The sequence below is a fragment of the Astyanax mexicanus genome, chromosome 7, assembly GCF_023375975.1.
Source record: "Astyanax mexicanus isolate ESR-SI-001 chromosome 7, AstMex3_surface, whole genome shotgun sequence".
Classification (NCBI taxonomy): Eukaryota; Metazoa; Chordata; class Actinopteri; order Characiformes; family Acestrorhamphidae; genus Astyanax; species Astyanax mexicanus.
This window is the reverse complement of record NC_064414.1, coordinates 43,440,113-43,457,117: the sequence shown is the minus strand read 5'-3', so window position 1 is coordinate 43,457,117 and position 17,005 is coordinate 43,440,113. Positions and strand designations below refer to the sequence as shown.

Below are 17,005 nucleotides of genomic sequence, written 5' to 3'. Positions count from 1 at the left end.
ATGTGAAGTGTAAATGCAAATTTGGTGAAAATCTTCTCAAGATACAATCCAGATAGTAGTCACAGTAAGAGAACAGGTGTAAACAGGGTTCATGTGAGAAAATGTTTGATATACTTGTTTATTCTTTACAGCTTCAATAACTATATACTGATGAGGATGGTGGAGGTTGCCTTTAATTGTTATCACCTGAAATGATTTTCTTGCTGTGGTGTGGGGGAGCTGTGGCTGTTTTTAATCTGAAACTGCTTGGAAGATTTTTAACACTTATCAGACATTCTAATTGGTGATAACTAACTTTTCGATGTCCACTGCAGTAACTCTGGATGAAAGTAACCGGACATGGGGCAGAAGCACAATTTATAAGCCTGAGGAGTTTGAGGATGTCAAGAAAGGAATAAAGAAGAAGGTTCGGACGTGGGGGCCAAGCTCCATTCAGAACAAGGAGAGAGGAAACTGTGCTGAAAGGTTCATTAATGTTTTTATGGCTCTTTTTAAATGTTGTGTTGACAAGAAGTTCATTTGGTTTTATCAAGGATTATAGAACAACATGGACGTTCCAGTGGCTTTTAAAGTCTTTAAAAAATATCTTAAAAATACACCTGAAAAATACCCTGAAATATTGTGCCATATCACCCACCCCTAATTATCAAGTCAGGATACTACTTTTTTTTTTTTTTTTTTTTTTTTTTTTTTCAGTTTTTTGGCAAAAGAAAATTTCACAGTTCTCATTAATCAGTCCAGTATCATTTTTTTTTTACGTCAGTCCTGTACATATGGAGATATTTGGAGTGTATTATTAGAATTATGACATTCTGGATCATTGACTTCTGTTACAAATCTGATAAAATCCTTGTATTTTTTAAATATCTCATTTAAGGGTGTGCCATATCATATTGTATGTAATAATACAATTCAATTTTAATTTTGTTGCAGTAGTGTATTCTTAATTTTATTTTTTTATTCAGTGTTGTGTCATATCTCCAAGAGTATCTTTATCGTGAAGATATCATGAAATATTGTGATTATTTAAGGGCTGAGCAGATTCTGTTTGCGTTGGACATGGTGTCCATGTTTTTCTATAGTCATAAATTTTAATATTTCCTCATATTTATCAATTTAGGTGTAGTTTAGTTTAGTTGTTGTTGTCAATGTATCTTTTTTGTTTTTTATTTTCTTATATACCTGATCTCTTGTAGAGTTCGACCACTCTCAGACGGAAGCAATCCTTGGTCTACTAGTCTGATGAAGTCCCAGAAGTCTGTTCCCCTGGCTGCATTATTTGCTGAGCAGGGTAAGTAAAGAAAACCCTACTGTTGAGTCCCCATTTTTATTTTCTCTATATCTCTTTAAAAAATAAGTTTATCTGGTCTTATTCAGGGATGGGTAAAGATGAAGTGAGCTCTACGGATGGTCCAGACAACAAACCAAAGCAACTCAAGTTCCCTAATCAGGTCTATATTGATCTACCTCTGTGGAAGGATGAGCTGGGTGAAGGGTTGGGGTCTGGTGCAGGGGCTGGTGGTGCAGAAAGCCAGGAGGACCCCACCACTTCCACCAGCTCTACCAGCACCACCCCTCAGCACACGCCCACCAACAGCCTAAAGCGCTCGAGCGGCCGCCGCCGCACTGACTATATGCTCTATGGCTGCGCCTCCATTCTAGCCTCTGTTGCTCTGGGTTTTGACTTACGAGAAGTTCACAAGGCCGCAGCCAGCGAGGAACCAGAGCCACAAAAGGAGGAGAAGAAAAAACGTGAGGGCCTCTTCCAGCGAGCCACACGCTTCCGCCGCAGCACAAGCCCCCCCGGCAGCCGCTTACGAAAGGACGATTCTACAGCAGCTCCTGTCAACCTGCTCGCCATGTCCTCCATCTCAGAGTGCAACTCAACCAAGTGTCTCCTGCATTCGGACTCTGAAGGGCTTGAGCACAGCCCAGTGAAGGAGTCCCTGCCTGATGGTTCCAGGTTAAATCCAGTTGGCCAGGCATCATCCCCAGCTCAGAGTGGCAGGACACAAGGCACAGGAGATGGTCCTGAGCAAGAACATCATCCTGCCCCTGGCTCCCGGCTAAGGAGGAAGAAGTCAAACCCTGCTGTCTGTCATAACAGTGAGTAATGTGTGAATATTGAATATGGAATTTACATTTTTAGTGTATGGTGCCTCATTTATAAAGCAGAGACACTAGACTAAACAACTCAAAGTAGGGCCCTTTTTTAACTGGTGCTTGTTGTCGATAATGGCTATTTATTTCAACTGTGACTGTGCTAAAAAATAGAATTCAATTTGATACAGCAGCTACCAATGTACTAAACAATTTTCTTTTTCTTTACTAGCTTTCATACTGTTCTTTTAGGGTGCGCTCTAATAGCAAGATTATGAGAAACATCAAGCTCAAATTGTTTTACCTCTGTGCAGCAACCGAGGGAGCTCTTGATGATGCAGACTTTGCTCATGTGACATAACTAGCTTGTAGGTAGAATTGAGGTAGAGGTCTACAGTGAATGAGAACTACTTCTGAAAAAACCTTTGAGGAGCTTAAACTAAATTTTGGGTCTTTATTTATTTTATTTCACATCAATATCAGGATATCCAACAGCGTTATCAGACATCATATTTGTCTTTTGTCCATATCATACACCCCTAGACCCTTATCAGTGTCTTTTATAGGTAGGTCAGTTCACTTGGCCAAAATGTTTGTCTCATCTGTTTTGAATAGGGAGAAACCAGGATACACTAAATCAAATGTCTAATAATAACTTGTACAGTGTATTTTTAATCACTGATAAAATCTGTCCCCAAAATATAAAAAAACACTTAATCTGTCTAATGCACTTGCACAGACTTCCTCATAGTGGGGGACTTGGGGACGGGACCTTATCCTTTAACTGACACTGGGTTGAACGTTACAAGTACTCCCCTTTATAATTCAGTCAGTGGCTGGTTTTTGCATTAATACTGTCACCAACATCATGTGAGCTTGTAGTTCAGATCAAGCAATCCGTTTAAGAAAGTAATTTATATGTTGTATGCTTCAAGCAGCTGTTAAATAACATTTAACTCTGGTTAAAAGCTACTGTACTTTGTCTCAACAGCTGGAAACGGAAGCCCTATGGCCAACCCTGCTATTGAACCCCCTGCCATCTCGTCCTCCCAGAGAAAGAAACTTAACCGAGAGAACAGCCAGGAGAAGCATATCCCTCAAGAATCAGTGTCCAGACCCAGACCCCTCTCGCTAAGAGGTAAACCCCATTCCTGGGGCCTTTTGAGGAGTCGGAACAAAAGCTACTCTCTTGGGCATTACTCGGGAGAGAAGAGTGCTCAGAACCTCGGGATTGTCCTCTCGTCGGAGGGCAAAGTGGGCTGCTCTCTGCTGGACGTGGACACAGAGGGTCAGAAACGGGATTGCACTGTTCCCCTCTGTCGAATTCAGAGTACCCCAAGTCGTCCCTCTGTGTTTGAACTGGAAAAGGAGTTTTTGTCCTGAAATAAGCTGCCTCTCCTCCTGGAGCACGAACCATGTTTTGACTTGACGAAAGAGTTTCCACTTTTCAGGATTCACTAAACATCCTATGGCTTTTCTCCTGATATGAAGCTATTGCTGCTGGAGTTATCATGTTTATTTATATTCAGTTTATATTGTTAAATAATTTAATATGAAAGGACATATAAAGAGAATGATCAACATTCCATTTTACTGAAGAATTCCCGTGTGTAGCCTATATGTTTATACACTACTGCTTGACTTGTGCACATTCCCTATGAAGGGGCAAGATCTCTGCATATGATGGTACTACTGCTGTTGTATTGTAAGTGTTTTTTTTTTTTTTTTTGTATTAGACACATGATCATTTTTCACATTTTATGTTCGACCTGGATAATCCTGGAGATTAGATTTTATTTTAAGAAATGAAATCGATTGTTAGAATACTACTGATATTATCAAATTATCTCAGTCCCCCCGCAACTCCCCCTTTTTATTTGTTGTGTACTTGGGCATTATAGCAGAACAGGTAGAAGAACTGATGTATGGTGCGAAACGTGTCTCTATATGAAAGTTCACCCCAGTGAGGTCAGCACTCACCAGTACTATAGGAGAAAAATGCTAGTTCCCTGAGGAAGTTAGGATCATATGACAGCAAAGGGACAAAATGACTTCCCCTGCTTTAACTGGTAATTATCTGCTTTTAACCATTTCCAGCAAATAGTGACACCTCTTTTCCATGATGTTCTCTGTAGGCGTTTGATCTAGTTTGGCATGATTGGATCAGCATAATTAAGCATTGTGCAGTCAGTATTATAATAATCAGCATTGCTCTTCTATGTATATGTTTGATGGAAATGTCTCGCTGCCTTTCCACAGAGGATCTTTGTTTGAATTCATCACACCTGAGAAACCAACATTTCTCATCTATCTAGAAGTGCATTTTACTCTGCCTGGTTAAACTCATGGTTTACTTTACAAAATGAATATGAAGACGCACATGTATGTGCTCTAGCTCTACCTCGTCAGTGTTCTGTTGTGATGTTGGCACAAATGTGTAAAAAAAAAAAAAAAAAGGTACCACTTGTACTTGTTAAGACATGCCAGAAGATCCACAAAGCATCTGCAGGTGAAGACTGAAGAAATAAACTCTCACAATATTTGTATTTTATTTAATAGAGCATGGTACCATTCCCCTGTTTCCAGAGATCCCTTAACGTTACGTTGTGCAAATTTTCTGACTAATGTCTTTGTTTATTTTTACAAAACGTAAAAAATTACATATCCCCACAAATCATATTTCTAGGATAACATTACCTGAAGTAATGTGTGTAATGTATTCAGAGGAATAGCTGTGATAATTGCATATCCTGCCCCAGTATCCTTTTGGGTTTTGAAGTTAAATGAAGTCTCTTCATTGCATATACTCTAGTATTCAATGTAGAGTAATAATTGTTATCATGCTGTTTTATTGTTTTGGGCATTAGTGACCCATTGTGTCTTATTGATTAGATTTTATGTGACTTTGAGCTATGAAGAGACATAATATTGACCTTATTTGCTGTTCATTAATCTGGAAGCCACTTTTAATGCATGCTTCAACATGCAGAGTAATGACAATATTTTCACCCTCTTTAATCATAAAACTTTCACTTATTTCTTAATTATTGTTGTCAAAGAGTTCAAGTTCATGGCAGAATTGAAGTCTGGGTTTTTTCTCAATGCTCTGTGGTCCATTCAGGTTATTCTTTTCTGAACGGTCCACAATATCAGAGCATGTTGCTACTACTAGGGGTATTAACATCTAAGATGAAGGTGCTGCAAAGTAAAAAATACAAACACAGTGAATTAAATAATTAGACATAATTAATGTATGTCTTTTAAAAAAAGTTATCCTAACAACTGTTGACGAAACAAATCAATGACATAATGAAGGTTTTTCATTCTAACTGGGCGGGAGGTGTTTGAGCATACTAGGACCAGGATGTGATAAAGCATGATAAATGACGCCCAGTGTTTCAGACTTTAGTAGCTTTTCCCTTTTTCATTTTACATTGCTATGTGGGATAATGGTGTCTCTCCTAACCACACCTTGGGAATTTGAGTAAACTCAGCTTTGACAATTTTTTACTAGACATACTTTACACCACAATTCAACTTCAACTAGTTATTATTAGTAATTAGTACACAAATTGTGATGCACCCCATTTGTCTTGGTTAATTTTTTTGCCCTTTACCCGCTTTGTAAGAGCCAGGATGGCATGACCTTTGACCCTTGATCTCTTCAAAATTAAAAAAAAAAAGCAAAACAAATCACTATCAAAGTGCATATACTCCAGTTTTCCATAACGTTAAAACCATTGCTGGGTAATATAGTAGACAGTAAGTGCAGTAACATTGCGATCCATAAAGGCACCATATCCAACTAACAGGCCTTAAAGCATCTGTTGCTAACTCCTTGGCCTATGAGTCTATGCCTCAATGTGTCATAGCTGCTTTGTTAAAATTATGGCGCGTACATGTTGGTAGCATGCAGAAGTTTAGGCATCTTTGCACCACCATTTTTGTACCAAATATGTTGCTGTGAAAATCTAAGTAAGATAAGTAAGATAAGTTAAACATGATGGCTCATTCAATTATGTTAAGCAAAACGACAACTTAGGAACAACTACTGTGGTGAGCATCACAGATTGTTTTACATCTTGTAGCAGCTAAGAGCCTGAGAGTTCTTGTTTGGGAGGTCTTGTAATGTCTTGTGTGTAATGCTTTTTTAAAATCTATCAACAGATTCTCAAATATTTTAAGCTTTGCTGGTTATGAGCACCAAGACAAGACCTAGACCAGTGTACCCACTCTGCAGTCTGCTAAACCTTACTTTCTGTGCTTTGCAGTCGAGTCAAAGCTTTTGATTAGTTAGATTAGTCTTTCTTTCAATCCTATCCTATCCTTTTCTGAAAGTTTTCAAACTCTTACAGGCCTTATTGGAACTTCCGCCATTCCTGTTAACTGCCCTTTTATTTAATTACGTTGTGAATAGAGAAAACAGCCATTGTGTTACATCTTTAACTTTATGCCTTTTGGAGATTCTGTTATCATTTATTTAACTGTTCACAGTAACATCCATTTGCCTAAAGTTTAACTAGAGTGAATATATGAAATATATGTATATGCAAAACGAAAATCCATTACATATCTACCAGATCCAAATCTGCCCAATAAAAAATGCACTCCAATCTTGGATACACAGACAGCATTATTAATATGTTAATATGTTTGATAATTGTCTCCTGGTGAAATCTGCTGAGACTTTCTGAATTTCAAAATATTGCAGTATACTTTGCAAAAAAAAAAGGTTAAAGATGTTTTTAATATTGTGCAACCCTGTTTTCACTTTAATCAAAGTTATTCTAGTAGTCTCCAGAGGAAAAGGATTGTAATTTCGGCAGTTAACTCATTTGTTAAGGTCTATAATTTGAACAGGTTGGCCAGTTTTTGTTGTTTGCCATCAAAACATCCCGATTTATCTGCATATTGAATGTGGTGATCTTGGTGTCCTTTTATGTAGCACTGTGATTTTCCTTTTTTTTTTTTTTTTTTATATGATTTTTATTATTATTGTGTAATGATGTTTTAGATGAAATAAAAGCTATTTTAAGGTGTTATATAGACATAACTGGAATTGTGCTGTTGCACAGTTGATTAACATGAACAAAAAATGTAGATTGTGGTTTATATGATGTCAATACAGTCATTATTTTTTACTGAAATGAAGTGACCGTACAATAGAATGTCTGGAGAGACACTGTGGTAGATATACTGTATTTTTCAAGCACAGTCATTATTTAGACTATAGACTTACATGCGTATTCTTCTGGACATTATCTTGTTGAAAGGACCCTGAAATGCATAAATGAACTGAAACGTTTACTGGATTTGGGGACCAAATGACAAATTGTCACCTTCTGTAATTTTCACCAAAGTTGAACTTTCTTTTTTGAAGAGGCAAACCAGCAGTTTGGTTTGTAAAAAAAGATTTAAACTGAAATACAACATTTTTACATAGTTTTTACACATACTTTATTTTAGTCAATACAGTGGCTTCTTGCATTTTGGAATCCTTCAGTGTGTGTCTGACCCAGATGACCAAATCAATGTGAAATGCTGTTTCTCTGATGATGGGTTGCTTTACCAGCTGTTTGCTTCAATAATGGTTAATGGGTTGATCCCAGAGTCACTATCACTATTATATTTTACACAGATCAATAAATCCTTTATTCCTTATTTGATCTGTTTATTTGATCTTTTTTATATTTCTTTATCTCTATGTTGCTTTCTGAAAATATTTCCTGTGTAATCCCATTTAAATTGTAGGGGTAAAGGGGTAATCTGTCCTGATTCTTGTTGCGATAAAGGGGTAGGGTGTCCTGATTCTTGTTGGGATAGAGGGGTAGGTTTTCCTGATTCTTATTGGGATAGAGGGTTAGGGTGTCCTCATTCTTGTTGGGATAAAGGGGTAGGTTGTAGGGTATCCCAATTCTTGTTGGGATAGTGCGGTGGGCTGTCCCAATTCTTGTTGGGATAGAGGGATAGGGTGTCCCGATTCTTGTTGGGAAAGAGGGGTAAGGTGTCCCGATTCTTGTTGGGATAAAGGGGTAGGGTATCCCAATTCTTGTTTGGATGGAGGGGTAGGCTTTCCTGATTCCTGTAAGGATAGAGTGGTAGGGTGTCCTGATTCTTTTTGGGATAGAGGGGTAAGGTGTCCTGATTATTGTAGGGATAGAGGGGTTAGAGTGCCTTAATCCTTGTTGGAATAGACAGATAAAGTGTCCCGATTCTTGTTGGGATAAAGGATAGGGTGTCCCAGTCCTTGTTAGAATAGAGGATAGGGTGTCTCGATCCTTGTTGTATAGAGGGGTAGAGTGTCTTGAGTCTTGTAGGAATAGAGGTAGGGTGTCCCAATCCTTTTTAAAATAGAGGATAGGGTGTCCTGATTCTTGTTGAAATAGAGGGTAGAGTGTCTTGAATCTTGTAGGAATAGAGGTAGGGTGTCACAGTTCTTGTTGGGATAGAGGGGTAGGGTGTGGTGTTTCCTGATTCTTGTTGGGATAGAGGGGTAAGGTGTCCTGATTATTGTTGGGATAGAGGGGTAAGGTGTCCTGATTATTGTAGGGATAGAGGGGTTAGAGTGTCTCAATCCTTGTTGGAATAGACAGATAAAGTGTCTCGAATCTTGTAGGGATGGAGGGATAGAGTGCCTTAATCCTTGTTGGAATAGACAGATAAAGTGTCCCGATTCTTGTTGGGATAAAGGATAGGGTGTCCCAGTCCTTGTTAGAATAGAGGATAGGGTGTCTCGATCCTTGTTGTATAGAGGGGTAGAGTGTCTTGAGTCTTGTAGGAATAGAGGTAGGGTGTCCCAATCCTTTTTAAAATAGAGGATAGGGTGTCCTGATTCTTGTTGAAATAGAGGGTAGAGTGTCTTGAATCTTGTAGGAATAGAGGTAGGGTGTCCCAATTCTTGTTGGGATAGAGGGGTAGGGTGTGGTGTTTCCCGATTCTTGTTGGGATAGAGGGGAGGTGTCCCAATTCTTGTTAGAATAGAGGATAGGGTGTCCCAATTCCTGTTGGGATAGAGGGATAGAGAGTCTTAATCCTTGTTGGAATAGACAGATAAAGTGTCCTGATTCCTGTTGAGATAAATGGTAGAGTGTCTCAATTCCTGTTGGGATAGAGGGGTAGGGTGTCCCGATTCCTGCTGGAATAGAGGGGTAGGGTGTGTTCTGGCAACTGGGGCTGCTGAATGATTTAAGGTGGACCAGGAACATTCAAACAAAAAGCTGGTGTATATCTAACTTGAGCTCCTTGTCACTAAGGAGTTACAGTATAATGACCCCCTTTAAAGATATATGATGCCCTAAATGTAACTAAAGTCCAGTAGTGTGGCTGCTGACTGGCAGGATCACTTACAGAGCACAGTTAGAAGCTACTAACTGTAGCAGTGCTACATATACACTGCTCAAAAAAATAAAGGGAACACTCAAATAACACATCCTAGATCTGAATGAATGAAATATTCTCATTGAATACTTTGTTCTGTACAAAGTTGAATGTGCTGACAACAAAATCACACAAAAATCATCAATGGAAATCAAATTTATTAACCAATGGAGGCCTGGATTTGGAGCCACACACAAAATTAAAGTGAAAAAACACACTACAGGCTGATCCAACTTTAATGTAATGTCCTTAAAACAAGTCAAAATGAGGCTCAGTATTGTGTGTGGCCTACACGTGCCTGTATGACCTCCCTACAATGCCTGGGCATGCTCCTGATGAGGTGGCGGATGGTCTCCTGAGGGATCTCCTCCCAGACCTGGACTAAAGCATCCGCCAACTCCTGGACAGTCTGTGGTGCAACGTGACGTTGGTGGATGGAGCGAGACATGATGTCCCAGATGTGCTCAATCGGATTCAGGTCTGGGGAACGGGCCAGTCCATAGCTTCAATGCCTTCATCTTGCAGGAACTGCTGACACACTCCAGCCACATGAGGTCTAGCATTGTCCTGCATTAGGAGAAACCCAGGGCCAACCGCACCAGCATATGGTCTCACAAGGGGTCTGAGGATCTCATCTCGGTACCTAATGGCAGTCAGGCTACCTCTGGTGAGCACATGGAGGGCTATGCGGCCCTCCAAAGAAATGCCACCCCACACCATTACTGACCCACTGCCAAACCGGTCATGCTGAAGGATGTTGCAGGCAGCAGACCACTCTCCACGGCGTCTCCAGACTCTGTCACGTCTGTCATGTGCTCAGTGTGAACCTGCTTTCATCTGTGAAGAGCACAAGGCGCCAGTGGCGAATTTCCCAATCCTGGTGTTCTCTGGCAAATGCCAAGCGTCCTGCACGGTGTTGGGCTGTGAGCACAACCCCCATCTGTGGACGTCGGGCCCTCATACCATCCTCATGGAGTCGGTTTCTAACCGTTTGTGCAGACACATGCACATTTGTGGCCTGCTGGAGGTCATTTTGCAGGGCTCTGGCAGTGCTCCTCCTGTTCCTTCTTGCACAAAGGCGGAGGTAGCGGTCCTGCTGCTGGGTTTTTGCCCTCCTACGGCCTCCTCCACGTCTCCTGGTGTACTGGCCTGTCCCCTGGTAGCGCCTCCAGCCTCTGGACACTACGCTGACAGACACAGCAAACCTTCTTGCCACAGCTCGCATTGATGTGCCATCCTGGATGAGCTGCACTACCTGAGCCACTTGTGTGGGTTGTAGAGTCCGTCTCATGCTATCACGAGTGTGAAAGCACCACCAACATTCAAAACTGACCAAAACATCAGCCAGACAGCATAGGTTCTGAGAAGTGGTCTGTAGTCCCCACCTGCAGAACCACTCCTTTATTGAGTGTGTCTTGCTAATTGCCAATAATTTCCACCTGTTGTCTATTCCATTTGCACAACAGCAGGTGAAATTGATTGTCAATCAGTGTTGCTTCCTAAGTGGACAGTTTAATTTCACAGAAGTTTGATTTACTTGGAGTTATATTGTGTTATTTGAGTGTTCCCTTTATTTTTTTGAGCAGTGTATATATAAGGGTATGAAGCCTTCTCTCATTTCTTAATGGTGAAGTTTTCAACCTCTTGCCCTTGTTACTGTAAAAACATCTTTCTGTGAAAAAATCTTTTAAACTAGGTCCATATGATCTGCAAGACATTTTATTCTTACTTATCATTTGGCGCACAACAATTTTTATCGCTTAATTAAAATTTGCCATTTTTTGTGCTTTTTCCTTTTATGTTGAAATGGGGAATTCAGAAGCAGTCTCATGTTGTATGGAGAAGACAACAGAGGAGAGATTTTTTACAAGGCCTAGGCTTCACCTGGACAAGATCAGATAAGCGCTCCAAACATTAAAACAGGGCTGTCAGTTGATTTAAAAAATAACTAATCGCACAATTTGCTGTGAATTAACTATGATTAACTGCAATTTTTCATGACATGGTTATTTTAATAATAACTTTTTAAATGTATAATAGAATATTAAGTGTAAGATCATCACAATTGGATTTTATTTACATTTAAATATGTTTATTTAATTTTTCCAATTGAGTTTTATTTTCATTACGTTGCACTTGTATAGCAGCAAAAAATGGAAATAAAATAACAAAAAAAAATACAAAAAAGGACACCTTAACCTAGATTTTTAAGGAGACCCTGTTTGCCAACATTTGTATAGGTTTTTGTTGTAGGTCAGAAGTTCATAGGGAAGTAAGGACACTATTAGGATACTAGTAAGATGCACTTCTTTGCTATAAAAACCAACAGTGAAAACCTGTTAAATTGTGTCTTTAATTTTGAGAAGAAGGTTGCATTTTGTGAACCATGTTTAAGTACCAGTAGAATTTAAAAAGTTAAAATCAGTGCAAAATATGATCAGTGCAGAATAAGATTCTCCTTAGGATTAAAGTGTCTGAATCTTATTTCTCCACATGTGACAATAAAAGGTAATCTACCTTTTGAACTCTGTTGTACTGGTGCCTTGATATCTCTAAATACAACTGAAAACACTTAAAACATGCTAATATTTTTGCAAACAGTGTAAAAAAAAGAGTGAATTACAGCAGGACATTAGGTAAAAAAAATAGGTAAAATAATGCATAAAAAATGTGCATAAAAAGTTAACTGCATGTGTTAACGTGTTAATCTTGGCAACACAAAAAATAACGAATAGCTCTGTTTTCAGTGGTAAGAAATGTGAAAGTCTAATTTTAGCCCCAGGGCATAGAGGATCACATCTCCTGTTTTAGTATTTTATAAGGTGATTGGCAGCTAAGATGAGTTGTTATCAAAGAGCGACCTTGAATATCAGATCACGACTTTGGGGACTATGGGATGAAAACTGAACTGGTAGAGGTGGGTGATTGACACTGCTGGCCATCTCAGGTTTTCTGTCAATAAGAGAAGTAAAGTGCAAGTGTTTTTTTTATAGGCTTACCTGTGGGAGACCCTGTATCCTGATCTTCATGCAGTGGTGATGCAGGTACTAGGACTTCTTGTGCTTTTACGGCCAAAGGGAGGTGTAACTGTTACAGCTTGAAGGCAGTAGGCAGTTTTGGGACTTAAAGCCTTAATCAAAACCTTTTTGGAGCAGCCGTCTGTTTCGTAGGTGTCCTGCTGAGGAAAATAGGTATGTATTAGAAGCCCTCCCACTGAACGGTTCTGTGGCCCCAAGTACAGTTAAACAGTTTCCCTCCAGCTATTGTATTTTTATAATTATTATATTACATAATTCTAAGTAAATTGTAGAGACTGTTCTTAAAACCCCAAAAGATCAGCAAATACAGAACAGTAGGTATTTCCCACCCATTTTTATGAATGAGTATTTTAAGAAGTGTTCCTAATAGACTGCTCAGTGAGTCAATCAGCAGCTGATTGTCAGCTACCCTTTAGATTGGGCCCAATCCCATTTCACCCCTTGGCCTTACCACTTACCCCTACCCCTTATTTTCGAGTGTACCCCTTCCTTTTGGAACAGAGTTATAACAGAAGGAGTAAAATCCTCCCCCTAAGAATTGGGACAACCCTTTAAGCAGCCAGTACGTCACCAAGAGCACTAAAGTTCAATAACCTAACTGCTGGTTAGCTAGTTAACTTTATGGCATTGTAAGTCTTCAGAAAGGAGGGAAAGGGGGGAGATGATGTAGAAATAAATTATTATTGTCCATTCCTTAACTCCTATGTGATGGGGAGCTAAAATTAGCTTTAATTAGCTTTTATGTTATTTTATTTTTTCATTCCGCCTTAAATGCTGCTGGCCCTGTCATCACTCGCACAATTTAAGGTGGAACGGGAAAGTTAGCTAGCTACTACGTAGACAAACTACTAGCGATCTTTTTTATGCTTCTTATGAAGAATTCGACCATTCTGGTATTCTAAATTCTGGTAAAATAGTGCTAAGCGTCACTTTGTGTTGCCATCTTACCAGTGAATTTCATACCACTTCATTTGAAGTGTGCCTCTGAAAAATCTCAGTTTGAAGGGCTAACAAGCCCTATCCCCCACCCCTCCAGCCTAACAAGAATCGGGACACCCGACTCAAAGGGGTAGGGCAAAGGGGTAAAATGGGATTGGGCCCAAATTTGCGATTATTAATCTCATACTCGTACTGTTAAATGAACATCATGAGTGGTAGGTTTTAAATCTCACAGTGTTGATTTAACACTGACAAATTTGCTGTAGCGCTATAGGGACACCGATATGATAGTGGCAGGGTTGGGTATTGCAGTGTGTGAGTGTATCTGGCACAGCAGCATTTCTGAGATTTTTGCATAGTACCCAATTTCTTAGAAAAAAGCAGACGTTTGCCTGGATTTTTTGTGTGCAACTAGAGCCTGCAGCTCATTCCACTCCATGCACAATTTCAGTTATGATAATTATCCCTTCCACCCTTCTCGTAAAGAACTACAGTGAGTTACTGTATCATGACAAATAGCAAAAGAGTGTAGGTAGAAGGTAACTGTACCCAATACACTAAACACACTGTATATTTATTACTACATACACTGCCTTGCCAAATGTTATGAGATAGCAATTAGTACCATGTCCCATGACATGCTTCATTCATTAACACCCATGACTTGTATGACTGTGGATGAAGGAATGTTAAATACCCATACAACATAATGCTGCCCCATGACATCTCAGGTCTTCCTTCTTATAGTATATAACTGTGTGTACAAGTGTTAACAAAACATGAATGATTTTTATATTTAATACTATACCTTGTCTATGCCATTATGGATGAGGTATATCCTGAATATCAGCTTTTGTAGTTTTGTAACTGCAATCCTGTTCTGCTTTCGTCCTTGAAGAGGGGACCGTGGAGGTCTGATGTGCACCACGATACCTTGCTCTGTCAGATTCAGCCTTATTTGTGGTGGGCTGAAGGTGGCTGTCATGCAAAGAAAAGAGCCATTTCACATTTCTTGGACTCCGTCCTTGTTTCTACAATCTCTCCATCCAACTTATCAGCTTTGCTGAGCATATAGTAGCACTTTGTAGTTCTATAATTACAAACTTTAGTCGTTTTGTTCTGTGCATACTTTATTATCCTCCTTTTTCTCTGTTATTTAGTAGTCAGGGCCCCACAGGATAGACCACCACAGAGCAACTAATATTTGGGTGGTGGGTAATTATTCTCAGCACTGCAGTGACATTGTATTAGTAGATCAGACACAGCAGTGCTGCTGGAGTTTTTAAACACTGTGTCCAATCATTGTCCACTCTATTAGACACTTCTACCATCCTTCTCCACCTTGTAGATGTAAAGTCAGTGACAGAAGCTCTGAATCTGTTGCTGCACAGATTGTGTTGGTCATCCTGTAATGCTTTATCAGTGCTCACAGGACACTGCCCACAGGATGTTTTGGCTAGATATTTCTGGTGGTGGATTCTCAATCAAGCAGTGATTCTGGCATGTTTAAAAACTCCAGCAGCACAGCTGTGTCTGATCCACTCATACAAGCACAACACAAATGAACACCACCACCACCACCACCACTGAGAATAATGACCCACCACCCAAATAATAGCCGCTCTGTGGTGATCCGGTGGGGTCCTGACCAATGAAGGACAGGGTAAAAAAAAGATAATAAAGTATACAGAAAAACAGATACTGGACTACAGTCTGTAATTATAGAACTACAAATCTCACTTATGTATATAAATCATACATAAATAAAAAGTAGCAGATTGAACAAGTGTAACTTCGTATCTTACTGTCCCATCGCGGGTGAAACCTGGAGCTGATGATCCACGGTGACAGACCCTTGAAGGATACGGCCTGTACCCTGGCGTAGTACCACTCCCTGGGATCTGATGTCTCCTGGCTCAGGTCACACTGAAAGTCATGAATAGCCTGGCAGAGCTTAGCGTCACTCCACTGCTTCTCTCCATAGCTGAAACCAAGACAAACAACAAGGAGCAAGTCACCAAACTTTAGTCAACCTTGGGGAGCTTAGGGTAATGTAGCATTACATGAACTCTGTTTTACATTTGAGTCAGTTGAGTTGTTAATTCGTGAGTAGGCTTATGAGATTTAAAACAAGACCCAGTCACTGGATTAATATCAGTTTCAGACACAAATGCTATGTCCAGTCTGACAGATTTATTTATTTTTATACATATTGTTGCTGTCCAATGAAAAATGAGAACAAATATCTCAATTATTGTTGATTTTTTAGTTTGCTACATAATTTTAGTCAAAATTTCTTAATGAACGGACCAAACTACTTTAAAATTACCTGATTTTTTTTTACATTGACTTTTATAAAAAGTTTAAAAGTTTTTTTCTCTCTACTGTAAAGTTGCTGTTTTGTTTTTCATTGGACAGCGACGATATGTAGATTAGTTATTATATCCAGATTGATCTGATATTCTAAATTGCCAGACACCGCCTCAAAGTCACATTTGGATGTTGTTTGAATTGCGATTACAATCAAATTTGTACAGATGTGACTCAATTTGGATGCTCTGAACGATAAAATAACTTATTTCAGCATATATGAAGTTTCAGATACAAGGCTATGTTCAGTTTGCCAGCCCAACTACAGTTCTTGCTATATGTACATTGTATTCAGATTGATTTTTGATAGTCTAAACAGACAGAAATCATATGAATTTAGATTTTTGGACATTTGGAGAAGGTTTGAAATTCCATGGAATCTGATGAGATTCACATCAGACTAGATTAATACAGATACATCTCAGTCTGGATGCTCTGGATGCTCAAATGCAAATTCAATTCAATATGTCAGCATGTTTTTTGCTTCACTCACAACATAACAAAAAAAAAAAAAGAAATCCAGAGTGACAAAAGTGCAAAGGTCCAATAAGAGTGTTAAAAAAGTTGGTTACTAATGCCAAACTTGTTACCACAGTAACCCATGCGGATATCTTTGTGATGTTTGAACACGCAAATCTGATCACCTTTAAATAACAGTAAGAAACAGATCTGTTTTTTTTCCTGCAGTCTAAACAAAGCCAAAAATACCAAATAACACCATACATAACTATATTGGAAATAAAAAAACTTACACTTTATACTGCACGACATACTGCAGATCCTCTGGTGCACCAGGATGCTGTCTCCAGTGCAGCACATTTCTGAAGTTCAGTGAGTGGAATTCTACCTTGAAAGGTGCCAGGTCATCCAGAAAAGGTAGAGTGCCTTAAAGAAACACAGCAGTGATGTGATGATATGTTAGATTCTCATACCTGCTGATAGCTGCACACCCAATCAGAGCTAGAATAAAAGCATATAGTTTAAAGTAACTTACTGTTGGCACAGCTGAGGAGCACCAGATCACACAGGAGCAGCAGCAGTGTGGCCGGGACAAACATGTTCTCAGCTGAAACGATAAGGGTCGCATGCTTCGCCTCTTCTAGGTTTCTCTATTTCCTCTTCTATTTCTCCACCCCCTGCCAGCTCATAAGCTTCCTGCGCTAATGGAAAATAACAACACA

The 17,005-nt window shown here is 39.4% G+C and overlaps 2 protein-coding genes across 6 annotated transcripts in view; one reads left to right on the top strand and one right to left on the bottom strand.

Moving 5' to 3' along the window:
• The window catches only part of map3k21 (mitogen-activated protein kinase kinase kinase 21), a 23,114-nt gene extending 15,353 nt beyond the window's left edge, over positions 1-7,761 (top strand). For both annotated transcript variants that reach the window (XM_007256087.4, XM_007256088.4), the window contains 4 exons: positions 315-465; positions 1,197-1,291; positions 1,378-2,106; positions 3,092-7,761. In XM_007256087.4, coding sequence (XP_007256149.3) covers positions 315-465; positions 1,197-1,291; positions 1,378-2,106; positions 3,092-3,483 — 1,367 coding nt within the window. In that variant the 3' untranslated portion in view covers positions 3,484-7,761. The remainder of the gene's footprint in view (positions 1-314; positions 466-1,196; positions 1,292-1,377; positions 2,107-3,091) is intronic.
• il22ra2 (interleukin 22 receptor, alpha 2) overlaps positions 1-17,005 on the bottom strand; it is a 20,833-nt gene extending 3,828 nt beyond the window's left edge. Inside the window, exons 1-6 of one of the 4 annotated variants that reach the window (XM_049481258.1) lie at positions 16,819-17,005; positions 16,577-16,709; positions 15,260-15,438; positions 14,263-14,432; positions 12,477-12,655; positions 9,015-9,101 (exon numbers count right to left, since the gene is read on the bottom strand). In XM_049481258.1, coding sequence (XP_049337215.1) covers positions 12,503-12,655; positions 14,263-14,432; positions 15,260-15,438; positions 16,577-16,709; positions 16,819-16,882 — 699 coding nt within the window. In that variant the 5' untranslated portion in view covers positions 16,883-17,005 and the 3' untranslated portion in view covers positions 9,015-9,101; positions 12,477-12,502. Of the gene's footprint in view, positions 1-9,014; positions 9,168-12,476; positions 12,656-14,262; positions 14,433-15,259; positions 15,439-16,576; positions 16,710-16,818 lie in introns of those variants that run through there. The other 3 variants (XM_049481260.1, XM_049481259.1, XM_022684554.2) reach the window with 3 other exon arrangements.